The sequence below is a fragment of the Lissotriton helveticus genome, chromosome 2_2, assembly GCF_964261635.1.
Source record: "Lissotriton helveticus chromosome 2_2, aLisHel1.1, whole genome shotgun sequence".
NCBI classification, from domain to species: domain Eukaryota; kingdom Metazoa; phylum Chordata; class Amphibia; order Caudata; family Salamandridae; genus Lissotriton; species Lissotriton helveticus.
The window spans coordinates 296,885,621-296,913,104 of record NC_136060.1 but is presented as its reverse complement, the minus strand read 5'-3'; the positions used below and the strand labels follow the sequence as shown (position 1 = coordinate 296,913,104).

Here is a 27,484-nt window from a genome sequence, read left to right as displayed (position 1 = left end):
TCAATATCTAAGACATATTTTAACTTTACAGAAACATACAGTCACTGGATGTTGTCATCAGTGATGTCATTTGAGATGTCATCAGTGATGTCATCAGTGATGTCACTGACCATGTCATGAATGATGTAATATGTGACATCATCAGCAGTGGATTGCGGGTGCGCGATATATAGTTAGTGCAACTAACTATATATGGAATTTCAATGGTTTTGTGTGAGTAAAATAAGGTTTTCTAAATGCTAATTCCTAACTATATATGGTCTATAACCTATGGTTTTTTCAGTGAATTTTCAAGGTTTTGTAAATGCTAATTCCTAACTATATATGGTCTATAACCTATGGTTTTTTCTGTGAATTTCATTGGTTTTTTAACAGCTAATATCTGTAGCTGTAAAATGTATTCTTCTTTAAATCCAAAAATATATTTTATATGTTTATGAATAATTTTTTTTTTAAATATTTTTTTTTCTTCGTTCCCGCTTCGCGAATCGGGAAGCTTCCCGTTAGCTGACCTTGATGCCGCGAAATAGACCGCGAGCCGGTAAACGTTTCTTTACCGCAAGTGCCGCGTTAGAAAACAACATCGTGACGCCTCCCGTCCGCATGACGTTCCACGTTGTCGCGTGATACGTCATATGACGTGCTACGTTAGCGAACTGGTACGCGAAGCGAGTGCCAAAGCGCAGGTTTCTGGAAGCAAACCGGGAGGCCCTGCAAAGCGCTTAACGTAAACACAGCAAGTCATGTGACTTGGTAATAACACTTTTCATTGGTTCATTTCACTTTTGGTTTCCTAATGATGTAAGACTAGGTCATATAATCTAAAATGAACACTTTTGATTGGTTGAGAACTCTTGTTTTTCCCAAATGATGAAAATCCCTCCTTCTTTCCTCACTCTGACTTTCATCATTGTGAGAGAAAGACCCTTTGTGATCACTGAGCAATGGCTTCTTTAGTAGCTTCAGCTGGTGCTTCCCCACCACCTCCACCACCTCCAAGGAAGAGAGGACCACCTGCTCAAGTTGTAATTCAACAAGAAGAAGAAGAAGAGGAACAGGAGGACGAGCACGAAGAGAGGCAGTTTTTGCCTGAGCAGCCCAAGACGTCTCACCGGAAAGAAAACTTCATTTGGCAATTTTTTAAAATTCCCAAAGGTCAGAAAAAAGTAAATGCAAGATACGTAACTTGCCTTATATGTCAAGATAGACTGTCCAGAGGGACCGACAAAAAATACAGTTTCGGAAACTACACAATGCATCGCCATATGACTAGGTGGCATCCTAACAACTACAGTGCTGCACAGTTTCGGAACGACCTAGATAATCTCCCTATTATGGCCAGAAGATCTGTTGTACCGGAAGTAACGGGACCAGAGGGCAGGGAGATGGTGCCAAATATACAAATGAGATTTGGTGAAGTAAAACACACCTGCGTATTTTGCGATGGATTCATTTCCTACGGAGAAAGAAGCATCACTCTGATCAACAGAGCTATTGACTATCATATGCAAGTTTGTCCGAAACGCCCAAAATAATAAATACTTCTTTTTTTTGTTTTGTTGCTCCTGTTGAGCCCTTTACAATGAATCGTTTTCATTGCCCCCTCCAAGAAAAACCCAAAAAAATATAAAACTGTTCCGAAAAATTCAAAAACATTAAAAAAATGTTCAGAAAAATAAAAAAAAAAGTTCTTTTCAGAACTACCTCCCCGTTATTAAAAAATTGGTACAATATTTGGAACTGTGCCAACCTCTATTTCTCTTAGTTCGCTTCCTAGTTCGCTCGCTGGTACGCGAACTGGAAGCGAACCAAAAACAGTAAGTATAAGGGAAGGAAACACACACTTATGTTAAAAGAAAGACAGCTATAGGGGAGTAAACTAGAGATACTATTACCCATAATCCACTACTGATGATGTCACATATTACATCATTCATGACATGCTCAGTGACATCATCAGCAGAGGATTGCGGGTTTTTTGGCAACATGCCTTATCCACGGTTTAATAACGCTGCCTTTTGCTTTATATAAGTTTTCAAATTGTATGAAATATATACCAATAGGTCTTTATGAACCTTTAGGTAGTGCTTTTGTTCATGAGGTCTGGTCGCTTCCATACACATACAGATGTTTCAAAGATGATCAAGAAGTTTATCTGAATGGAGAGGAATGCACTGAGACGCCAGATCATTCACTAATGTGTAGGCACATACAGTTACACGATTCATGCAACAAACACCGACCAAATATGGCTTGCGTGTTGCAAGGCACGCCAGTTCCTGCTATCATCCCCACGTTCAAGTTGTTGGAAAATGGTAGTTATTTGATGCTCAATAATGAAGATTGTTCTGAGTTAATTAAAAGTATTCCTTTTATCGTAACAGTAAGTGAACGGGTTATTTGCTGCAGAAATGTTCTATTTCCTCCCACACATGAACATAGGGAGTTTTCAATCTGGCCACAAATACCAACCTTGGGACACGTTTCAACGGCATGACAAGAATAAGAGCTCTTTTGTCTCAGAGAGAGGTGGCCTTGAGTTCGGCCCGTGAAACTTTCGTACTTCACATAGCGAACACCCGTACACAGGTTTGCCTTTCAATTTCAGCAACATGTTTCCGACTATCTTTAACGCATCCTCCACAAAATCCCTGGCACACTTTTTTAAAGTTGTTACCAGTGGTCTCGTGACTTCATTTGAGAAAATCTTTGGAGTCATCCCTGCTCCCTTTCATTCCATTTTCTCCACTCTGGTTCGTGGATTGCATTTTTACTTGCATTACCAGCGGACGCTCTTGTGCTTTTTTACATTTTTAAATATGGATGTCCCTCCTATGCAACCTCCGACCCTGCAGCTGCTGACACTGTTCCGCAATCGCATGCTAGAATATTATGGCACAATGCCGTTGGCGATATTAAGCACGGCATATGGATTATCTTTTCGGTTCTCCTACTTCACCTGTGTCCAGCCTGTATTTCACTGCCTGACCTGTGATTTCGATTGGGCCATTGATTTGTGTCTCTGCGGACCGGTTTCTCCTGACGTCGACTTTAATCAGCTGATGACTCCTATCATTACTCACGAGTTGGTTTGTCCTGGCGAAAGGATTATGGCTGTGGCATTGATGCATGGACTACTTGGTCCCTGGAATTTACTGGCGGCAGCACAGTCTTTCTTGGAACACAGCTTTCTTGAAAACCCACCGAGCTGTCCTCTGATGGTGATAGAGGATCCGGTGCTGGGAGAGCACGTATGTTCTTTTCCGCTTTTAAATTGGATGGCTGAACTGTTTTCGGATGAAGACGGTGACTTCCTGTTGGAGGCTGTTGCAGCTTATTTTGCATACACAGTTATGTCATAGACCTTTTTCATGTTTCATATGCTGAGTACTAGCATTTCATTGACAATTCATTGACTTAATTGTCAAGTTTTTATTATTTACCTTGCCTATTGGCTTAAGACTCGATAAAGTACTTGGCTGTTTTATTTTTCTTTAGCATTGAATTTTCCTAGTTTTTAATGCTTTACCTTGCGGACCGTCCACATATAAACTTGCAATCTGCTCTCATGAGATGGCACTTCTATTATCTTATTCAGTTCGTTTCCGGATCATGGGGAGGTGTCATCTAGGTCCTGGATATCTTTACACCGTGTTAAGTTAGCATGGGCTCATTACCGGTTTAAACGCCATTTTTCCTTTTTTGCAACTTCTGCACACGACATTTAGTTGTTGCTTTAGCTTTCCACCTAGTAGTTCATCGTGGTTTACATGAGAATAATATGTTATTGGTCTACTATCTGCTTTACTTGTTAAACTATATCTGTACAGCGAGTGCTAAAGTTTCAAGAACAACACGATACAGAATTGTTATGAGGTCTGATCTCCACGACTTCATACTCATAACATAAGTGCAACTTCTGCCAATTCTGGGCATGAGGCGGGTTTTATATTGCTTTGCCGAACACACATACACAACAGTTGATGCGGTTCACATGAAGAGAGAGCTGGTGTATGCTGATGTGATTCCTTCAAATCTAAGACACTAAAGTATGGGCACGCCCTAAACCAACACAAAGAGACCTTCTTAGCAAATAATATAATATGTGTATTAGGGAGGGTGAGATATAAGCAGCCGCGGGCCGTGGAGGGAGTTACGGTGAGGCAGGGAGGCGGGGAGGGGGAGAAGCAGGGTGGAGCCCTCTCTACCTTGCCCCTCCCCCTCCCCGCCTCCCTGCCCCACCGTAACTCCCTCCACGGCCCGCGGCTGCTTATAAGTGTTGCTAACTCTTATTCATTTACAGCATGTTAACATACTGTCACCATTCGCTTTTTATGTACTAGTAACTATGCTGGTAATTTTGCTACTGATAATATGTGTACTTGTATTCTCCACCCTGCTTCTCCCCCTCCCCGCCTCCCTGCCTCACCGTAACTCCCTCCACGGCCCGCGGCTGCTTATAAGTGTTGCTAACTCTTATTCATTTACAGCATGTTAACATACTATCACCATTCACTTTTTATGTACTAGTAACTATGCTGGTAATTTTGCTACTGATAATATGTGTACTTTTATTATCTAAGGTACTACGCCTGAGAAGACGGCATTAGTAAATAAACATTTCAAATACACATGTGTTCTTCTTAACTCCATGTTCTGGTTTCTAAGAAATATATAACGACCGACTGTTCATGAGTTCCACGTATCCTGAGGTACTATAAGTTCATATTCTGGATTGTCTAAACATTGAGAGTTTGTTATATCCAATGTGACACTGTACCTAGCTTGCTAAATAGTTTTTGATTACTAACGTGAGTTTTGGGACACCCTAATTCGCCGAGGTTCCAATCCTCTGTCCACAGTTCTGTGTGAGAACAGAAACCCTGCGACAGGGGCACCCCCGACCCTTGCTGGAGCTTCATCACACTTGCGATACAACTCCAGCAATGCGCCACCTTTACGGCACAGATACATCACGCATCTGTGCTGTTTTTGCCCCGTGATGCGCCGCATTGTAAATGCAGCACACCATAGGTGACGGAACAGCGGCACAGAATGACTAACACATCCCTGGTGATGCGCCAGTCATCATAAATCTATCCCTATGCTTCTTATCTTGTTAGAGATGAACCGCCATATGTATCATCAAAGTTATTTGCATTTCCTAAATAGCGAACTTTAAGGAATAAATAGCGATTCTTTACCATTCCTAGTTTGCGATGAGCTATTTGCTAATTAGCCGAATGTAGCCCAATGAAGCCCAATGTAGCCCAATGTAGCCCAAAGATGGCCGCCAGACACACAAAAAAACAAATGTAGCCCAAATATCAGCCAGATGTAGCCCAACTATAGCCCAGTGACAGAATGACCAATCAGCTTCGCAAACCTCCGTTACGCGAAGCGGAGCGCTGTTACAGATATATATCTTTTTTTGAACGTTAATTTCTCAAAATCCACTGGAGCACATATATTGAGACCTAGCAAAGGCACATCGGGCTACCAGTCCCTAATATTTTGCCAAGTTTCGTGCAAATCCATTCAGCCGTTCGATTATTATTTTTATTATTTTTTTTTGCCCCGCGGGGCCCTTTTAAAACCTCCACATCAAACCTAGGGGGTCAGCGAGGATCTACTATGCCCCCTTATAGTTATTTCCCCCTTTGTTTTGACCTCCTCTTGTCTCTCGATCCTACCGAGAGACAAGATGGCGGCCGCTACGGACTGTTTGGAATGTTGACAGACGCCGGAGAACCAATCAGCTTCGCTTCACAAAGCTCCGTTGCGCGAAAAGTCCGCGAACCAGAGCGCTAACCGGTCCGCTGTTACAGATATATATCTTTTTTTAAACGTTAATTTCTCAAAATCCACTGGAGCACATATATTGAGACCTACAAAAGGCACATCGGGCTACCAGTCCCTACAATTTTGCCAAGTTTCGTGCAAATCCATTCAGCCGTTCGGGCTAAAAGTGAGGCCAACCGCCCTATGGAAAACTCAATGTTAAAAACACGTTTTGGGACCCCCCTTTTTTCTCGGCCCCCACTGGACGAACCCCCCCCAAATTTTCAAGGGCTGCTCAGAAACAAAATGTGCCATTTTCCTGAAAATTTCAGCCGATTCCGTCCACAAACGCCAAAGTTATTAGACATAGAATTTTCAAAAAACCCATAGAGAAAAAATCCTAACTATATATACCTACTGGCGACCGCCAGTAGGTAATATATATATATATATATATATATATATTGTGGAGTTTAGTAAATATAGTTTAGTATATATATATATATCTTTCCTATTGCCACATACAGCCAAAGTACAGTCACCCACTGTGAAAGAGGTCTCTGCAACTGCAGGGAGGCAACGTCATGGGGCACATCAACCCCTACCACCAGCACAAACCGGTATGTCAAAATTGGCAGGAGAGGGTCCAAACTCCTATATTGGTATCAGATAACCCCTGGACAAATTACATAGAATCCATAAACAGTTTCAGACCTGTGTAATGAACTAGGAAATGTTGTGCATCACCTGTGTCAACAAGACTGTTAACGGAAAACACACATATAATTGTAGGCCCAGTGATGTTGTTGAGGAAATCACTGCTGATAGCGATCTCTGCTACACGTTTGGATATAACATCTGTTCAGGTACTACACACTAGGCAGATGTGGGACCCTGGTTAGCCCAGCCGCCATCTTTGGACACTACAGCACGAGGCCGCGTGGCCTCGACTCGACCCCAACCCTGGGCCTGGCCCCGACATCGAGGCACCAACCTCCACACAGGGGGTAAAGAGACCACTTGGCAGGTCAATGGAAGAAGGAGTCGTCAACGGCTCTCCTCCGCCAGGTGTCGATCACCCCCGGCCTCCCTGGCCGCTGGCTCCACCCCCCTGCTGGGTGTCTGGACTCCCTCATTCCGGACCTCCCGACCTCCAGGCGCGAGGGTCCGGACATCAAAGGGGACCAGACCTATAACTGGGGCAGCTCCAGACCAGGAAGGCAGTTGTATCCTGGAGTCGAGAGACACCGAGAGGAACTTATCCTTGACGGACTGCTGGCGCTGCCGCAGCCCTGCCCTGTGAACCCTTCGTCTTGGCCTGCTGGCGCTGCCGCGACCTACCCTCGTGAAACCACCGCCTTGGCCTGCTGGCGCTGCCGCGGCCCTCCACCTCGTGCAACCATCATCTTGGCCTGCCGGCGCTGCCGCGGCCTTCTGCCACGTGAACTATCGCCTTGGCCTGCTGGCGCTGCCGCGGCCCTCTGCAACGGGAACCATTGCCTTGGCCTGCTGGCGCTGCCGCAGCCCCTTCGTTGTAGACCTCCATCCTAGCCGGCTGGCGCTGCCGCGGCCCGACCTTGCAGACTCCTAAGCTCGAGGATTGTGAGCTTCCCTCTTGCCACCCCCGGTGCCGATCCGGTACCCAGACTGTCCCGCTACCCCCTTTTCCTACAGAGACTAGAATTGAGGGGACCCTCGAGTCCTGAATCTCCTGTATCGCTGATAACCTTGCCGCAAGAACCCTATATAAAGAGTGTTGATCTCATCCTGGTGTGGTGTCTATCTTTGGGGGGAGGAGTGACTTGTCTGTACGATCGCCGGAGACGGCCCTCATCGGAGGCCTCTCCCCCAGTACTCGGCCGACCCTCCGGGTCCCCGTCTAACAAGTACATACCTAATTGCTGCAATATTGTCTATAATGAAGAAGACTAGTCACACCTGGATTGAAAGTATTATCCTGATATTATACACACACTGACATCTGTTGCAAGTTTGCTCTGTATCCTCTTCAGTATTTACTAACCCTCACCTTCTGCATTAGTGTGATGTGAGGTTCTTGAAATTGAAACATGGTTATCTGCCAATGTAGGATTTCCCATTTGAGCATAGAACATAGTCAGGATTGATATATCCACACCTACAATTGGATCCAGGATTGTCCTGTACAGTGGCGGTCAGCATGGATTGGTGGGTGGCAGGGCGGGGGGATCTAAAATAATAAGAGAAAAAAACCTTACTGCCATGTCTCTCCTCCTTCTCTCCTCCCCATCCCTCTGCAGTGCTGGAACAGGAAGCACATCCAGGGTACCCTTAGCCAATCACAATGCTGCAATGTGGCGTTGTGATTGGTCTGAGCGCCGTGGTTCGGCACTCAGCCAAGGAATGGGTAACTGGGCATGTTTTCCACCCAGGCTGTAATGCAGCCTGGGTGGAGAACGTGCAAAATGTGCTTGAATGATATGCCAGCCCGAGACGGCCAGCCAAACATTCATGCACACTTACAAACTGTCATCAGAGCAGCCTGCCCCGCCCTGCAAAGCTGCCACAGCAGGACAAAATAAATTGATAATAACCTTGAGTTTTTATTTAAATTTTCCTTTCACTGCTGCAAAGCAGTGGGCATTGCTCCTACGCCTTAGCGGAGGAGCCGCCACTGGTCCTGCAATGTGCAGTCTAGACAGTCATACACTTTATGTCAAATGTCCTCCGTTGTGTAGCATACAGAATCCCTACATAGCTGCAACATAGGGTGTACAAATGAAAACAAGGCCTTGGAATTGACCTAGTCAAAGGTGTAAATTTAAAGATTGGAGTATCCTTAGGGAGCATTAGACAGTGTACATGGCAAGTGCCTCATTTAGCAGGTCAGGACTGCTTTGGGTATGCTGTGTACTGGTAACCACATGTGCATAGTCAGGACTTTGACCTAGTAATTCTGAATGACATATGTGCCACTTCATTGAAGATGTAGGTATCAATTTGAGTAAAGAAAGTATCACAAAGACAGCCTTAATCTCCTTATCTCAAAATATGTTATTCAATGTAAAAACAAATACGTGCAAAGAGCAAAGAGCATGGATGAGACAGCATCCAACACATAAACTGCTCACATACCAACACTAGACATTGTGAAAGGCCTTCCTTCTCCATTGGATGCAACATTTATGAGGTCTTTTGTAGACTAGTCATGGTTTTGCACATGCATTTCTTGATTAAAATGCAACTCTGGCAAAGTTCGGTTTACTACACTACAAGTCCCAGAATGCCCTCATAAATCAGCCTTAAAATTGATCTAAGGAAACATAGACCTCATAAATACAGTAACCAATTTGCACATCAGGCGAAAGATGACAAATAAAGATGAATTAACATCACGTTCACTACTCACATCATATTACCTGACACATACAGCAGTTCATGCACTTGCCAGATCTCTGCTGCTCATGCTCCTCCAGCTGAGCATGGATGGTCGGACATGCTGTTTTCAGGACCCTTCAGTACAGTAGACTTAGGCAAGGCCAATGTACGTGTGGCTGGGCGGACAGGCCCAATTGCTACTAGGCCTTAATCCGGCCCAGCGTTGCAGGTCCTCCCAGCACTTCTTACCCATTGTGACCCCCCCGATGGTAAGCAGCCACTGCACTGCAGCACGCTGCAATGTCTTGTCAAAATCAGTGGCACGCTGCAATGCTCAGCTGTTGTTCTTGTTAGCAGATGAGAATGGCTCAGAATGACTGCAGAATGGCTGCCATCGGCTACCTGTTATGGACTTCCTGCTGTTTATTTCCTGTTTGTCATCTCCTGTATGATATTGTTGGGTTCCGGACCAACTTCTGAGTCTCTGGCCCATATGCAGAGTCTTCACTTCGCGTACGAAGTCTCTGCTCCGCATACAGGCTGCATGCACTCATGGTGAAGACTCCAAAAATGGACTTGAACCAAAGGTTTATAGGCAGAAAGTTATGTTATGTTATGTTATGTTAGGAAGAATTTATAAAAAGCGCACGGTCACCGAAGGTTTCATGGCGCTAATCGGATGAATGTTGATGCGGGAGACCAGGTTAATAGGGTTGCATGAAAAGCCATGTCTTCAAGGCCTTTCTGAAGCCCAGTAAGTTGTTGCAGTTCCTGACTGGGAGTGGAAGTGAGTTCCAGACCCTGGGTGCCAAATAAGAGAACCTGCATCCACCCTGCCTTTTTAATTTGATGGTAGGGGTGGTAAAAAGATGGAGGTGGGCAGATCAGAGGTTACGTATGGGGGCATATTTGGTGATCCGACTATTAAGAAATTTTGGACTCGTACAGTGCAGTGTTTTGAAGAATATGCAGCCTGTCTTAAAGGCGGGCCGATGTACTATGGGCAGCCAGTGAAGTTTGCCATTTCGGTTGTTTATAGATCAGTCTCGCCGCCTGATTCTGGACCATTTGGAGGCGGTGGAGCAGGCCCTGAGGGAGGCCAGTATACAGGAAGTTAGAGAAGTCCAGGCGTGAAAATACCAGAGCAATAATCACTTGAAACAGAGCTGGATGGGCTAGCAAGTGTGAGATTTTCCTTATTTTGTGCAGTTGGAAAAGGCTGGAAGAAACCACGACGCCCACCTGTCCTCTCAGAGTGAGGTCGGAGTCTATTGTCACTCCAAGACTCTTTATTGATAGGGAAGGTACTGGGGGTGGGCCTAATTCGCCTGGCCAAAAATGAGATCCCCAACACGTGGAGCTCTTCCCAGGCAGCACCAGTTCTGTCTTGACAGGGTTAAGTTTCAATTGATTCATATCCATCCAGTGCTGGATGTGACGCATTGTGGATTGGAATTCAGCAGCAGCATTGGGAGACTCCAGCGAGAAAACAAGCTGAAGGTCGTCAGCATAATTGAAGACAGTGGTTCCCCTGGCTTTAAGGGAGTGAATCAGATGCCTGATGTAGAGGTTGAACAATCGTGGGGAGAGGGAGGAACCCTGTGGGACCCCACAGGACGTGGACAGATATGGGGCAGTATAATTCCCAAGACGCACTGCTTGAGTTCTGTCCGTGAGAAAGGACTTTATCCACTTAAAGGCAGCGTCCCGTATACCAGCTTGTTCGACACGGTTCAACAAGGTGATATGGTCGACCGTGTTGAACGCTGCCGACAAATCCACAAGCACAAGTGCTTGCGGGATCCCTAAGTCAGCATTGGCCCTCAAGGTATCCATCACCGCCAGGATAACTGACTCCCTAGAATGAGCCGGCCGAAAACCGGTTTGGTTAGGCTCCAAGTAGTCCGTTTCTTCAATAAAATTAGAGAGGCACCTAGCCACGTGGGCCTCCAAACTTTTAGCGAAGAATGGGAGGAGGTAAATAGGGCGATAGTTTGATAGGTTTGAGGGGTCAGCTCTGGGTTTTTTAAGGAGTGGGACTAATGTGGCATTTTTGAAGGCTCTAGGTACTTCTCCCTTCCTTAGAGATTCATTGAGGAGAGGAAGAATACTCTGAGGTAGAGCCGCAAAGGTATCCTTTAAGACAGAAGGAGGACAGCAATCCTTAGGAGAGCCCGTCTTAACTCGGGACATTAACTCCAGTAAGGTGTCAGGACATAGATCTGTGAAATTATTCATAGTCGAGGGGTTGTTGGGATTGTTGTCCAGAGGCTTCACCTGATAAGTAATGGGAATACTGACCCTGGTGGTTTCAATTTTTTCCACAAAGAAGTTGTTCAGTGAGTTACACTGCTTTTGCGTGGGGACCTGACAGGGAGAAGTTCTGTCATCGCTGCTGAGTTTGTTCCTAAAAATTTCAAGGATTTATTAGGGGCAGTGAGAATCCTGGTGGAGAAATACTAGGCCTTGGCAGCCAATATAACTTTCTTATAGTCCCTTAGTGAACCATTTATGGGCTTCAGAATATCTGGCCCAAGAGAATTTGATGAGCGGAGCATGGACATCGCTAGCCACCAATAGCCAATCCGTGATCTCTTTCTCCTGTGATGTATTCCTATAGGTTCTGTATCGATCCCCCTATTCCTGACCCTGTTCTGGTTAACAAATTAACTAGCAGCCATCCCATGATGCAGAAACCGTTATCTGATTAAGCCACACCACGGCACAGGAACGCGTTATCTGATTAGGTCATAACGCTTGCCATCTAATTAAGCAAGCAATATTCCTCCAGCCCCTGATAAGGCATACGGAGTTCTCAAAACAAATCAAACCTATGACAACCTGGGAAAAACCCTGCGGCCATTGTTTTGATTTCACCGAGAACTTCAGCAAAAGAATGTGCTAACGACCAGTTCGTATGACATTCTTATTGACGTATCTATGTCCATCCTTACGTCAATCTCGGCACCTTACAGGTATAAATATTACCGATATTGCCTTAAGCAAACACACGCGGTGGTGACGAGATCGGAGCAGCCAGACTTGCCGAAGCCCAGCACAGAGCAGACCCCGCTGGCGCAGCCCCGCCTTCCTGACGCGCTGAAAAGCACACGCTGCCTTTCTCCTGCCGAGAAATCCAGCTCCGGCGCTTCCAAGCAGCCCTTGCAGGCAGCCTGGAATATCGAGACCAAAGACGAGAGATACCATCCCTCAACCATCCTAGATTCCAGGTACAGAACTGAATAACCCCTTGCAGAGAATTCTTGAGTCAGTCACTTGGCAAAACAAACTTAACTTAAACTGCTACTTTCTATTCCCGCCCACGTATTAGGCTTAGGTCAGGTACACCGGGGTAGGCGTAGTTAGAAGCACCAGTTGAGTACGATTAGTCAAATGTATATATGTATGTATCTATTTTATCCATTTTAAACCACCATATGGCTTAGAAACCATATAAATGTTTTTACAGTATTATTTCATAATTCTGCTTTTATTGTATGCACTTTACTTAACCATAAGTATTGCGATAATATCGATTCATTTCTCTTGTATGAGAAAAGAGACTGATCAATAAATAACATCTTTTATTGAACACGCCCGTCTCTTCCTTTTCTCTACAATCTGGTGAAACTAAGAATGCACGTACTGACTGAGTAAAATAAGTTGTCTTTTGTTTTCACACGACTCTAGAGATACACTCTTGATTAGGGGAGAGCAAAGTTGTCATGTTCTATGGTTGTCAGAAACTAAATCCCTTCTTGTCTATCCAGGGAGGTTCAACTCCTCCTTGCCTATTCGAGAAAGTTTCTAGTGAACTCTGAGCTAGCTGGCAAACCCAAAACTTTAAGTCTAATATCGACAGTAGAAGACCTAGTTAACGTCTGGTCTAGGCCTATACTATTGAAGGTATTATTCCAATGCGCAGAGCCTATTGGGATAATAGGAACTACACTACACTACATGGAGTCAACATTGAAGTTAGAATTGATGGTGGGGATGGAGCTAGCTAGTGTGTTAATGAACTCCTGGGTATCAAGTGCTCTCCACTTTCTAGTCAGGCCTCCTTCTACCTTAAGGGCCTTTGCCCTGCCACGAAAGGTGGCTGTGAATTCAATCAGATGGTGATCGGACAATATACAGGGAGAGATGATAGGTGGCTAGAGTTCCATGTTATAAGACCAAATTTGGTCCAGGATGTGGCCCTTGATGTGGGTGGGGGCGGTGAGTTGTTGAACCAGGTTGATGTTAGAGAGTAGTTCAATTGCAATTGCAGTAGTTCAAGTGCAATTAAATTGTTTAAAAAGGTCAGAAACTTCATTGTGGGAAGGGAAGAGGGTTTAGAAATATACTACATCACATTCAAGCATAGTCTGCCCATTTGCATTATGGTACAAGCAGTTCACCAGATGTGCTTCCACCTAAGGTGACTGTAGTCTTTCACCAAATGTGGTGCTGATAGTGCTGTTTATTACTAGACACATAGGGCCAGATTTACAAAGGTCCTGCGCACTCGTGGTGGAAGCCCTCAGTCGCGGGGGAATCATTGCACTCAGGGCAGAATCACCAGTACGAGTATTCCGATTGTGGGAGCCATTTGTGACTCAGGCCCACAGTGTGTTTCGGGATTTTGTGCTTCATCAGCAGAGAGAGCACTCCCAGCCCCTTTCAATACAGGAAGTGCAGGTAGCCATTTTATGTTTGTTCTGAGTTGTCCAAGCAAGATCCTCTGCCATCCTGCTACACTGTTGCACCCACCTTCACCAACATGGCTGACGTACCGGAGGAGAATGTACCCACACATTCTGAGATACTGATATGAGCACACTAACTGAGGGGGGGCATGATAGGTACCCTCTGCATTACGTCAGTGAAGGTCAGAGTGGTATGCCCAGCACCGGTCTGAATCAATGACCAGATCCATGGGGGACCATCGGATTCGGGTCTGAGCCGCCGAGCAGGACCAGATGGGGCCCCCTCTGACCCTGCACAAAGGCACACGGGAAGGGTCGGTACACTCAAATATGAGATGCATGACCTCATAAAACACTTTAATATGGGAGGAGGGCGCTTCTGTTCCTGGCAAGCTAGGGAGGCACAGAGTCAGCCCAGGCACAGGTCCAAGGAACCAGGCTTTGAACTCTGATGCTCCTTCGTCGCGTCGGAAGATGGATGCTTTGACTTCTTGTATTTTGTTTGTGACTCTTACTTGATTGCCCTGATGCTTTCAAGTGGGGCAAAGAGGACTCCTGAAATGGTCCCTGAACCTTCCTCTCGACCTAAGTGAAGTTCAGTGGAGTTGCTTGCTGTATCACTGGGAGCTTCAGAGAACGCTCCCTCAAAGTCATCAACACCATGGCACAGCTATCGGAGCACAACTTGAAGTCATGGTCAAGATCCAGATACCACAAACAAACAAGGTATGGGTCTGCCACTGACATGGTGCAGTGACAGGGGCTACAGGGTTTTAAAGCTGTTTTCCTGAATGACATCCTCGAGATACCAGGAGGAAAAACCTCAAAAAGCATCTACAAAATGTCCCAAAAATCCTCTCAAGAACTGAGAGAGGGGTAGTTTTTTATTTCAGATCAGCACTGGTGTGGAAAGAAAAGAACTGATATCAGCGTGCTGAGGTGGCACCTATATAGGTGACGCAGATGTCAATGCAAGGGAATGGCGCCGCAGCGCGGATCTGACCGACAATACTAGGGATCAAATCTTCTGTAGTGATACCACTGATACATGTGACATTATTCACAACCATGTTCAGGCTCAGAAATGCAGCCACCCCAAGGCAATATCTGTGCTCTATTAATTAAATCTAAGTGGTATGTGCTATTATTTGTATAATATGGAATGATCAACCTCTATCATTGTGTTTCCTGAATTAGTACTATACACCAATATTTGAAAGATGTATATTTTAATATTCATTGAAAATGCAGAATGTACTGTTATCTCAAAATTTCAAAACGTCATGATGACTGAGTACTTTGGGGCAGATTTATGAGTACTGGCGCATCTCTGCTAATCAGCAGGGATGCGCCAGAACTGATGCGTCACGCAATTCCCTCCTTGCGGCACCACAGATGCGCCGCATTTACAATGCGGCGCACCATGGTGCAAGGAAGGGCAGATGATTGACGTATCTTGTGGTGTACGGGCGGCGCATTGCTGGAGTAGCGTCGCAAGTGCGACGCAACTCCTGCAATGTACAGAGGCCACCCATACATAACGTGGTGCGTCACTCCTTACGCCTGCTTCAAGAAGGCGTAAGGATTTGACCCAGCAGCGTCGTAATACTGACTCAGTGAAATGTTATAGATTTCACTGCGTCAGTTTTACGGGGCTTTCCTACGAGGGAACGCCCACCCTGCGACAGAACGCCCACATGAAACCTGACGCAGGTTTCATGTGGCACAGGGCTTTACAACGTGACGCATCTGCCTAGATGCGTCACGTTGTAAATAGGTCGCAGGGATGCGCCACGTTTCCGCGCCGTTGCGTGACGCAACGGCATCGTAAACGTGGCGCAAGTCCAACATAAATCTGCCCCTTAGAGTACAAGGATTGTTACGTTTCTGACTAAGTGTCTAATAAAAATAAAATAAAAGAAGATTTTAAAAGAAGACCAGATTTTCCGCACACTATGTTTAAGATTCGGAGTGGGACCCTGGTCATTCCCCTTGGAGGAGAAAGAGTTTAGCCACTGGTAATATGGTAAATAGTCTCAATATTTTTCACACCTTAAGCAAGCACTTACAATTGGTGGCATTAAATGCAAAAAAGGTACGCAAACCGGAAGTGAAAAATTTCCCAACACCTTCATACTTTTAGGAGGTGTACAGGAAAAGATTATATAATTTTCAAGTATAGGAAATATAGATTGTTAGACCAAAAATGTGAGAGGCTGCCCCTTTTTTTGTGAGTCATGATTGTGACACAAAAACTCTGCCCCTAAATGGGAAGCTACTTTCTGTGACAAATTTGTGACTCCTCCTTGCCTAAAAAACTGATATTTTTCCTTGGAAAAATGCATGTGTTACGCGTGAAACATCACCACAACAATACAGTAAATTCAATCTCTAAAAGGGGGGACCCAGGGAGAGCCAGGCGCGAGCCGGTCTCTCCCTGGGCAGGTTCGCGCGAGGAACATCAACAGGTGGGGGGCTGATTAGCAGAGGGTTGAAAAGGGGAAGTCAGGCGGGGATTAGCAACTGCGTGGCGGGAGGCGTGTAGGGAGGTTGTTTTGCGGCGTGTATTTGTCGTACCTGGGTTTTCTCTGACCACATGGAGGACGTGGAGGAGGTCAGGAGGGCCGTGCGGTTCCTCTGCGATGCCGGGCGCGAGGACCTGCTGCGGCCGGGTGTCCCAGCGGAGGCGTGGGTCGGACTGGCCCGCCCACCTCGCAAGGCTTCCGAGGGCGTTTCCAGGGCCGTGGACGCTTGTTTAACCCCGGGCCCGGAGGAGGAGGAAGACGGCGAGGCGGCCACGCCTGCGGACGGGCACATGCTCGTTTTGCCGGTCGCTGCAGTGGAGCCCCCGCCGGGTGACCCGGGCGCCCCCCAGCAGGTATGTGAATTCCAGTTACTTGGTGCTGGTTCCCGCGGGGCGCCCGGGGGGAGGCGGGGGCGTTCTGCGGGCCGTCAAGCTCCGCGTTCAGGCGGCTTGGTCTCGGGGAAGACGGGGAGGCTGCAGGCGGGCCCTAAACCGAAGCGGGGGCGGAGCCTGGACTCCCTGGGGCACGCGCCGACCCCTCCCCCTGCCGGTATGCCTGTAGTCCCTGCCGTTACGGTGCCCAATTCTCCGGGGGGGGTTTCCCCACTCCTGTGGCTTAATGGCCAGTGCTTTATGCTCTCTCCTGCCATGCTGGGGCCTGGCCCTGCCCCCCCCCGCGATGTTGGCTCCCCGCACACGGGTGACGCCGGTGCTGGGCCACTCACTGCTGCATTGCCGGCTCCAACCCCTCCTGTGGTCCCCACTCCTGCCCCTGCTGTGGTTCCAATGGGCACTGTCTCTAGATTGCTGCCCCCCCCGGCCACTGCGGCTGTGGCAGCCGGTTTGCCTGGCCCTCGGGCTGCCATCCCCACGCCCCCGGCTCCTGGTATGAGGGGTTTGTTCAACGAGGGGGCGCCCCAGTACCCGGGGCAAGCCTTGTTCCCGGTCCCCAGGGGGCGGCCAAGTGGCCACTTGGGGGGTCATTCGACTGGGTCGGGAGGTGTCCATGGTCTGGCGTCGGTGGGCCGTCCCTTGGGGGAAAATTGCGGTTCAGCTTTCAGGGACCATGTTGTCGCGCACCCTTCATCGTCTGGCTTGAGCGGCAGCAGTTTTCAATCTGCGCCTTCGGCTGGGCGGCTGTTGGCAGTTTCTACGGGCCCGGGAACTGTCCCCACGGCTGTTTCCAGTGGTGGGCTTTCAGGGGGGCTATCTGGAGCGGATACCTCTTCTACAGTTTTCTGTCCACAAAGCTTTCAGACCATTGATTGGCAGTTTTATGATGGGGGTATTGGTGATGGGGCTATGCCCAGTGGAAGTAATCAAGTTGAATTTTCTGATGCAGCTTTCGGTGGGAGTTTTCATGATGATGAGTTGGAAGAGGGGGAATTGAGGGACAAAGATGTTGGGCTTTTGGCAGCACGGGCCCAGGGGGGTGGGTTGGGGCAACCCACTGTTTCTCGTGTTTTGCAGGAGTCTAGAGCGGACCCTGCAGGTGTACGAGGGGCAGTGTGGTCTGGACCTTCTCAGCGGGATCGTGGGGCCGTCGCCCAGCAGTCGGAGCAGTTACCAAGAGGTAAGGATGGGTGGTGGTCAGTGTGGCAACCTAGGGAGAGTCTCCCGGTTAAGTGTACAAGATCTGTTGGTATGGGTGATGGGGTTGTGGTTGAGCGAGTCGCTCTGGCACCGAGGCTTGAGCGGCCCGTAATTTCAAATGTGCAACCTAGGGAGAGTCTCCCGGTTAAGAGTACAAGATCCTGTGGTACGGGTGATGGGGTTGTGGTTGAGCGAGTCGCTCTGGCACCGAGGCTTGAGCGGCCCGTAATTTCAAATGTTTCTACTGTGCAAGTTGCAAAAGAAGTTTCTATATCGGGGGATGGCGGGGTGGATGCCACTCGGGTAACGGAGGATAGTATCCTACCGAAAAAGTTGCCTTATTCTGGGGTGGGGATGCCCTTGGGGTCCCATTTATCTGAAAAAACAAAGAATCTGATCTGGTCTGGGGCTTTTGTAGATGTTTTTCGTCTTCTCCACAGGGATGTCCAGGCAAAAGAAGGGTCGAAAGAGGAGGAATTAGAATTGGCTCGGAGGCCTCGCGTTCCGAAGTCCATAGAGAATTGGACTTCGGCCTTTCTCATTTATGCCAGCGTTTATTGTCAACGTCATCCTGAGAAAGCGATAGACATGTTTAAATATGCAGATGTCATCCGCAAGGCTCACAGTTATTTTGGAGGCTTTGCTTGGTTGTCCTACGATGACGAATTTAGGGCGCGCATGGCCGCTTTTCCTGAGCGTTCGTGGGGTGCGGTTGACTCTGAGTTATGGTTGCAATGGATGGCATCGGCAAACCCTCCTGCTACGACCCACACAGCTAGCGGGCAACCTGTGTTTTATCGGCCCTTTTCAGCTCGCCCCGCTCAGTCTGGGGCGGGGGTTTGGGGCAGAGGTCAATCAGCCGCTTCTGGCACTTGCTGGCATTTTAACAGAGGTTCCTGTAACAGACCCGCTTGCAGGTATAAACATGAGTGTTCACAGTGTGGAGGGAAGCACGCCCTCACCCAGTGTTTTCCCGGCCAGAGATGGGGTGATCAGGGACGGGGTTCTGGGGGCAGGGGGCAGCACCATCAGTCTGTTTACAAGGGCCCCTACTCCTATTAGGCAGGAGGTTCTCGACCTCTGGCTGGTGGATTATCCGGATTTTGAGGCCGCTAAGATTTTGTCTTGGGGCTTCAAAATTGGGTTTCGGATTGGGTATCAGGGACCCAGGGTGGGCAGGTGGTCGGATAATTTGAAGTCTGCGAAGGAGAGTCCACATGTGGTGCGGAAGAAACTGGATGCAGAGCTTGCGGCTGGTAGGATTGCTGGTCCTTTTGTGCATTGTCCCCTGCCTGACTTGATTGTATCACCCCTGGGCGTGGTGCCCAAGAAGGCGGAAGGGGAGTTTCGTCTTATTCATCACCTGTCCTGGCCCGAGGGTTCCTCAATCAATGACTTTATTGATCCAGCTGACTCAACTGTCACTTATGCTTCGGTGGACGATGCCTTACGGCTCGTGCGCACGGCTGGTGTTGGGGCTTTGCTGGCGAAGAGCGACATTCAGTCGGCTTTCCGGCTATTGCCCATTCATCCTTGGGATTTCAGTCTGTTAGGAATGCATTTTGATGGTAGTTTCTACGTGGATCGGGTGTTGCCCATGGGCTGTTCAGTGTCATGCTCCCTGTTTGAAACCTTCAGTACCTTCCTGCAGTGGCGATTCACTTTTGTCAGTGGCCACGCGTTGGTCTGTCATTACCTTGATGATTTTCTTTTCATTGGGGAGGGTTGCTCTGGGCAGTGTCAGTCGGCTTTGAACATCTTTCAGGCTCTAGCGGAGGAATTGGGTGTCCCCTTGGCGCCGGACAAGACAGAGGGTCCCTGTACGTCCCTGACTTTTTTGGGGATCGAAATTGATACTCTGTCTATGGTGGCGAGACTGCCTGTGGCTAAAGTGAAGGAAATGTCTGCTTTCATACATCTGGTGTTGGGGGAGCGGAAAGTGGTTTTGAAAACTGTTCAGAAGTTGTTGGGTTATCTCAATTTTGCTTGCCGGGTTGTTCGGGCGGGCAGGACGTTCTGCAGACGTCTGGGTCTGTCCATGTCCGGAGCAAGCCTTCCCCATCATAGGGTGCGCATTACCACCGCTGTGCGTGCCGATTTGACTGTCTGGCTTCGTTTTCTGCAAGACTTTAATGGCGTGTCCTTGTTTTTTGCGGATGAGGACATGGTGTGGCAAGTACAGTTGTTCACTGATGCGTCAGGGGCTCACGGATTCGGAATATTTTGGGAAGGTCGATGGTGCGCGGCCGGCTGGCCGGCGCACTGGAAGGATCAGGGTCGCAGCATTGCGTTTCTGGAGCTCTTCCCGCTGCTGGTTGCTTTGCACCTATGGGGGGATGAGTTTCAGAATCGTTCCGTCTTGTTTCACGTGGACAATTTGGCTGTAGTACACCTTGTCAATCACCAAAAGGCTCGCGATTTGCGGGTTTTGCGGCTCCTGCGCGCTTTCATGCTGCGGTGTCTGCAACTGAATATTGTCTTTAAAGCGCGGCATGTTCCTGGTACTTCTAATTGCATCGCTGACTCTTTGTCTCGCTTTCAGTGGTCCGAGTTCCGCAAGTTAGCTCCTGGGGCGGACCTGGCACCAACACCGATCCCACAGTACGTATGGGACCTGGGGGATTGAGGGTTCACCACTTGGTGGAAAATTCTGTGGCTGAATCCACCAGGCGGGGTTATGTGAAAGCCTGGTCTGAGTTTCTGCAGTTTTGCAAGGTTTCGATGGGGCCGTTCAGGGCTGGTTGTTCTGATGAACAATGCATCTTGCAGTTTGTTTTACATCTGGCGGACAAAGGCCTGGCGCCCACTACCATTTCGGGTAAATTGGCTGGGGTTTCTTTTTATGGACAGCTTTGGTGGGGGAGGGATCCGGTTGGGGGGGTGTTGGTTTGTAAATTGTTGAAAGGTTTGGCCAGGCTCCGGGCTGGGGGTCAGCAGCTCCGGCAGCCCGTGACGTTTGAATTGCTCCAGTTGATGTTGCCGGAACTGGAGGTGTGTTGTCATGATGCTTTTGAGTGTGCCAAATTTCGTTTGTGTTTTGTGTGGTTGTTCTTTGGGGCATTTCGGGCATCAGAGTTGCTGGGGTTGCGGGGCAGGGTAGGTATGACCAGCGGTGAGGTGGTGTTGGAAAGTGACAGAGTGCGACTTTGGCTGCGGGCATCCAAAACCGACCAGATGGGGAGGGGTAAGTGGGTGTTCCTTGGTAGGAGTGGGGTCTCTGCATGTTGCCCGGTTGGGGAATGGCAAGGGTTTGTGTCCTCTCCGCATTTTCTACAGGGGTCCATATTTTGTCATGCGGATGGTAGTCCCATAGTGGCATCTCAATTGTTGGCTGTATTACGTAAGGTCTTGTTGCGTTTGGGGAAGGACCCTGTTCAGTTTGGTACCCATTCCTTCAGAATTGGTGCGGCGACGGAGGCCGCCCGCCTGGGGTGGGACTGGTCCCAGATCCGACGCATTGGTCGTTGGCGTTCCAAGTGTTGTGAAAAGTATGTGAGGAAATAGTGCATTTTTGGCTGGTCTAACATTTCTTTCTCTCCTAGGTCCCTGGCTATCAGTCGCCGGATGCAAAAGAAGGGTGTGGATACTGGGGCACTCTTTTATTAAACGAGCAGCTTTAGCCGCTGCCAGCCAGCTTTGTGGGAGATCACTTGGCCTGAACAGTATGACACATGAAGTCTCATGGCATGGAACAGGGGGAATGCGCTGGGGTGGGCTTTTTCCCGCCTTGGCTGCTTTGGTTTCGCAGTGTTTGGGGGGCCCTCCGGATCTCCTGGTGCTACATTTGGGAGAGAATGACTTGGTTTCTCTCTCTGGGCTGACCTTGTTAAAATTAATGAAGCAGGACCTGGAAATCATCCGAACCACATGGGAGAGCACCATGCTCATATGGACTGAGTTTGTGCCCCGTTTGCACTGGCGTGGGGCACGGACCCATTCTGCCCTGGAAAAGGCTAGACGGAAAGTGAACAGGACAATGCGCCTTTTTTGTCAACATTGGGGGATATACAGTTTGAACCATTATCATTTACAAGTATCTGAACATCATTTATTTTGTGAGGACGGTGTGCATCTCTCAGCTTTGGGCCTCTCTTTTTACCTCCTTGAACTCAGGGACTTGATTAGCAAGGTTCTTCAAGTACAGTTGTGGTGTGCTCCTTCCTTTCCTTTAGGTGGGGCAGGAAAACGCTAAAGGTTTTCCTGGGTGGCGGGTTTTTGTTAGTGGGGGTGGGCAGCCTGGAGCGGGTTGGCCATCCTGAAGGGTAGCGTTGGGTAGGCTAGGGTTAGTAGGCAGGAGTTTGTTCGGGGTTTTGGGATTTAGGTTTCGTAGGCTCACTGTAGAGTTGAATTATGTAAATAATAAATAAATAATGAATATGTTTATGATATTGATGATGCACCTGTCCTAAAATAAAAGTGGCCTTTCTTGCTCCTAAAAGAAGGTGTGGACAATGTTTTCTTGCGCGAGGGGGGACCCAGGGAGAGCCAGGCGCGAGCCGGTCTCTCCCTGGGCAGGTTCGCGCGAGGAACATCAACAGGTGGGGGGCTGATTAGCAGAGGGTTGAAAAGGGGAAGTCAGGCGGGGATTAGCAACTGCGTGGCGGGAGGCGTGTAGGGAGGTTGTTTTGCCCCACCCACCCTCCCTCTTTTTTCTTTTTCTTTCTTTATTTCTGGGTTTGTTCTTTTGCGGTGCTCTAGGCACTGTTTTAGTTTAGGTAGGTTTGCCACTGTTAGGATGGGTGCCTTTGTTCTTTTGTAGGCGGGTTTTTGTTAGTGGGGGTGGGCAGCCTGGAGCGGGTTGGCCATCCTGAAGGGTAGCGTTGGGTAGGCTAGGGTTAGTAGGCAGGAGTTTGTTCGGGGTTTTGGGATTTAGGTTTCGTAGGCTCACTGTAGAGTTGAATTATGTAAATAATAAATAAATAATGAATATGTTTATGATATTGATGATGCACCTGTCCTAAAATAAAAGTGGCCTTTCTTGCTCCTAAAAGAAGGTGTGGACAATGTTTTCTTGCGCGATGGCATACCTAGTCACATGAAAATAGAAACATTTAGTCATCTTTATATCTTTCACTTAAAATATTCCATATCACTTTTGTGTAAACTAGGGGTGGGTGGCACTCGTAGAGTTCCACCAGCAACATCATTCCTGTACTTCGCTCTGCTCATGTTGTTGTGTAGCACCGGAAGCTTGTCCCGTGCTGTAAAATCAGCAAAACGGCAATATGCGGCGCCCCAGAGGGCACTACTTCTTCCTGCCACTCAAGTTGATTTTCTACTTTCTCACCATGAGCAGCAGCTTTCTTAATGCGAGCAGTCGCAACCTGTCATGACTGCCTAATGGAGAAATCGCACCGGGGCACGTCCTAGGGCTCGATTTTCTCCAACGATGGAAAGCGTGCAAGGATAAAACTTCACCAACCAGCAGTTGGTGGAGTTTTTCCAGAACTCTGTGAACTCCACCGGCAGAGCGGAGTTTACCGCCCAACCTGAAACAAAACAAGGTAAAACAGCACAAAAGTGTAAATGAAACTGCAGCTAGAACAGCTGTCAATCATTTAAATGAAGCTTATATGACAACACAAGAATGAAGAACAAATGAACAAAAGAGATAATAAGCACAACTAATTTTTTTGGGGTTATGTAGGAAATCCAAAGTAGCCGAGTTAAAAATATGATTGGGAATATATAAAGAAAATAAAGAACAGTAACCAACAAGCCTTGCCAATACCAAAAGGTTTGGCCTCTTCAGTCTCTGTTGAGTTTAAGCACCCATTAAGTCAACATACACGCATATTATTCATTCACTCATCCACCTTTTGACTCAATCTTGCATTCACCCACTTACCCATGTGATTTAAAACAGACACAAACTCAATAAGAATATTAAGATAAATTATAAGAAGAGAAGTAGATAAAAAAAATTCCTTCACTTAAATATGGTAGGCATATGTTTGCAATACCAAGAAAATTAAAGACACTAGTAAATGGCCACACTGTAATGACATTGTACATAATGTATCGTTGTAGTAAAGCTCCAGCATTACACCCATATTTAGAAGCAACTGGAGCAAAAAAAGACAATAAACTATACACAATACCATTCCAAAACAGTCACTCAGTAAACATTGCACTGAGCAGCCATCTTCGAATGGTAAAGTGAACAGTGTATCACTGTTGTACTGATCCAAGGTGAACATCGTAATGCTTATAAATATGGTGGTCATCTTGGAAGAGAAAATTGATTATATGCCTCGGATAACACAATTCACATGTTTCCAACCACTTTAGAAAAGGTAGCTGCTAAGGAAGCAGCACATGGCAGATAAAATATGCGGCAAGCAAGCAGACTAGTATGACTGTCTGGGAAGGAATAATGGAAAACTAAAGGACTTTCCACTAGCATGCACACAGAAGCACACTTGTTTTCGTTTGGATGTGCTGTTTCACACAGGGTACTAGATCCAATAACAGAAATGGGCTATACCACTACCCCATACAATATACTATCATGTTGAGAAGCAGAATGTGAATGAAACTGGAACAGACAACAGACATGAGAGGACTCAACCAAAAAACCTCTATGTATGCATGTATATATTTATATGTACAGTTGTATTTTTTATTACAAGGGCCAGGAAAACAACTATACCCGCCAGGTTCTCCTAAGAGGGATTGTCAAGGAGTTTCACAATGTAAATCTTCCCTCTCCAGGGTTTGTAAAAGGACGTAACCAACACTAATATGTTTGCATACATACAGTAATCTGTTAGATTCTATGCCAGGTTTACAGGCATTAACACGTTGTAAAACAATCCATCAGGCCTATTGGTTTTAGCATTCATTTTTCACAATAAATAATGCCGGGCTAGTGCCTTTGTTGTATTTCTTTTATATTAAACAGATTGCACCTATGTCATCTGACATAACTTTGCCTAATGAACCTATCAGAACTAAACCCTTTTTGACACTGACTCTTTACCATGATCAGCTCAGGCCTACTATATAAAGAAAACGCATTCCTGAAAGGTAACTATTAAGTATACAGTCTGAAAATTAGACAAATGTACAAAATTAGAGATTGTAAACCAATGTCCAACCCCAATAAGTAGGCAGAATAAGGATTCTCGTAGTGCAAAGCTTCTACCTCCACAGCTTTGTCAAAAAGGTAACCAACAACAGAAAGACAGCCCATAATAGGAATCTATGAGAATTCATGTAAACAGCACCTATCTACAGGCTTTAACGTAGTGTGATAACACTCCACCATTAAATATCTGCTTTTCACAATAAATAAGTCAGGCTTACTTCTTCTGTCACAACTTTTCATAAAAGCAGATCATACCTCTTGCGTCTGACATACCTTTTCTCATTGAGTCAATCAGGCCTATAGACTTTATTATTGAGTTGCCACCATAAAAAACTCAGGCCTTCTGTATTGAGCACAAGCTTTGCCACAAAGCAACAATCAGTATACAGTCATGAAATAACAAATAAGTACAAACCCACAACTGGTAAAACAGTATACAGCCTTTCCTAAAGCAACATAACAAGGATTCTGTGACTTGGGTTTTCTTTACATGTTGCTGTGATGTAACAATGGGGGTTTTCCTATTGGCTCAGGTAATGTTCTTTAAGAGAATGTGGATGTTTAATCATTTGAATGTGGGTCTCTGGGCCGTTTACACTTATACTTATGGTTCTGCTCTTTTTTTTTTTTTTTAATAAACATGATTTCAACAACTTCTCCAGCCGGACAGCATTTATTACAGATTGGCGAAGGGTTGTTCGAGTTGGTCTTTTGGACTTACAGCTTTGCTTTCAAGGTACTGTTGTGTGTTTGTGAAAGAGGTCCTCTGATTGTATTGCGAAGCTGCAGAACCTGTATGCGCATTCAACAGCAGTAAACTGCATACCTTTAAGAACGAATGATTATTTGGATTAACCTAAATTTCACGGCTTGTATTGTTTTGCAGTAATTGTCCATGCATGCTCAGCCCCACAAGTTTGTGAGCGCTGAACTGTGCCTGCCTCAAAGAATCGCATTGCCATGAGCTACAAGCCTTGGTGCAACGTGAGCACTCTCCTTTGTGGAACGTGAGGATTCATGTTTGCTCACGTTTGTCGGCACAACACAAGCACCCGGCCTTAGAGATAAGGGGGCACAGAGCTTCTGTTGCATAGCCTTGGACATATTCAGGCATATTCAGTCTGGATTTGTTGTGTGCAGGACTAAAAACACAAGGTTTGACTTAGCCATTCAGTGTATCGCTGGAAGTTTGGTTAATCTGCTGATGTGGAAGCTCTCGATGGTGGAGTTATTTCCTGGTCATTGGCCATACTTCCTGGTGGAGCTGAAGTCGTCTCATCTGGTTTTGATTTAAAGGAACAACACCATCTTCTGTTTGAGTTTTGCATCATTTGCTTTTACTCAATCGAAGTGTCAGCATTGATTGGCACTCTTCAAAGGAATATGCAAAGAAAGTATGTGTGGCAGTATCAACAGTGACTGGCATGATATAAAGTGACTAACAAAGGAAAGAAATTATTATTGAATTAGCTTTTGCTGTTTTCTTTGTTAAAATTTATTAGGCATTGTTTATATTTCGCACAGTTTATTTCATTATTTTGGATTTTTCTAAACATTTCTAGCTTTGATTAGACAGTGTTAAAATGCAGGCAGTTAGATCACCAAGTCCTTTTCTACAAGAATCATGTTGTATCCAGTTTCCTTGTTTATCCAGCCCTATGGTCCCTGCCTTCCTTTCCCCATTCCCCATTCTAGAACTTAGGTGGCTCTGACTCATCTGGAATCCTACAGAGTCAGTTTGTGCCTGGCCAGCAAGCGTTTGGCAGACTGCTGTTTGTGCTCAGATTAAATTACCTATTTAATCTACAGTTGTGCTCCTGAATTCTTTTACCACATTTTGGCGACGTTGGTGAAGGCGTGTGCTGGCCAGGAGGTAAAAGGAGAGTGAGCTGAATTCTTTGAAGACAAGAAGACGTTTTTGCCGTTTGGGAAAATTGACAAACAGCAGCAGCCATCGCTTAACAACCCACTAAATGCGATTAGTATCAGAAGTCCAAGAAGGAGAAGAAATCTATTTTCTTCAAATCTGGGGAATTTACCTGACATTCACCGAAGGACCAACGAACTGTGAGTAGGATTCTTCGTTTGAAGCGAGGCCCGCACTCTCCCTACGCCTGCATCATTCTTTCTCGCGCGTCATTCACTTCTGTTTCCCAGCGCGAAAGGAGAAAGGTCTGCACGTCACATGCGAGAAGAAAGGGCTGCGCGTCACAGTGACTGTTCGCGCTGAGCCCCAAGCCTCGTTTTCATCCGAATTCAAGCCTCTCTTTCATGCGAGTCCATTTTATGTTCGTCATTGCAAGTGCAGAAAGGAGTATCAGCGCTTTGCCTCACAGAATCTCTTCGCGCTGAGCTCCAAGCCTCGTTTTTCAACCTACACTTGGATTAAGGTCAGGCATATATATATATTTTTTTCTAACTACTGTATTTTCCCCAAAGCTTCGTTTT

The 27,484-nt window shown here is 46.8% G+C and overlaps 1 protein-coding gene across 1 annotated transcript; it reads left to right on the top strand.

The window, feature by feature from the left end:
- Positions 1 to 17,548: 17,548 nt before the first annotated feature.
- Positions 17,549 to 22,824, top strand: LOC144821803 (uncharacterized). The gene is made up of 2 exons (XM_078678978.1): positions 17,549 to 17,926; positions 21,489 to 22,824. Exons 1-2 carry the CDS (start codon positions 17,656 to 17,658, stop codon positions 22,136 to 22,138), a joined length of 921 nt encoding a protein of 306 aa, XP_078535104.1. The 5' UTR covers positions 17,549 to 17,655; the 3' UTR covers positions 22,139 to 22,824.
- Positions 22,825 to 27,484: the final 4,660 nt, after the last annotated feature.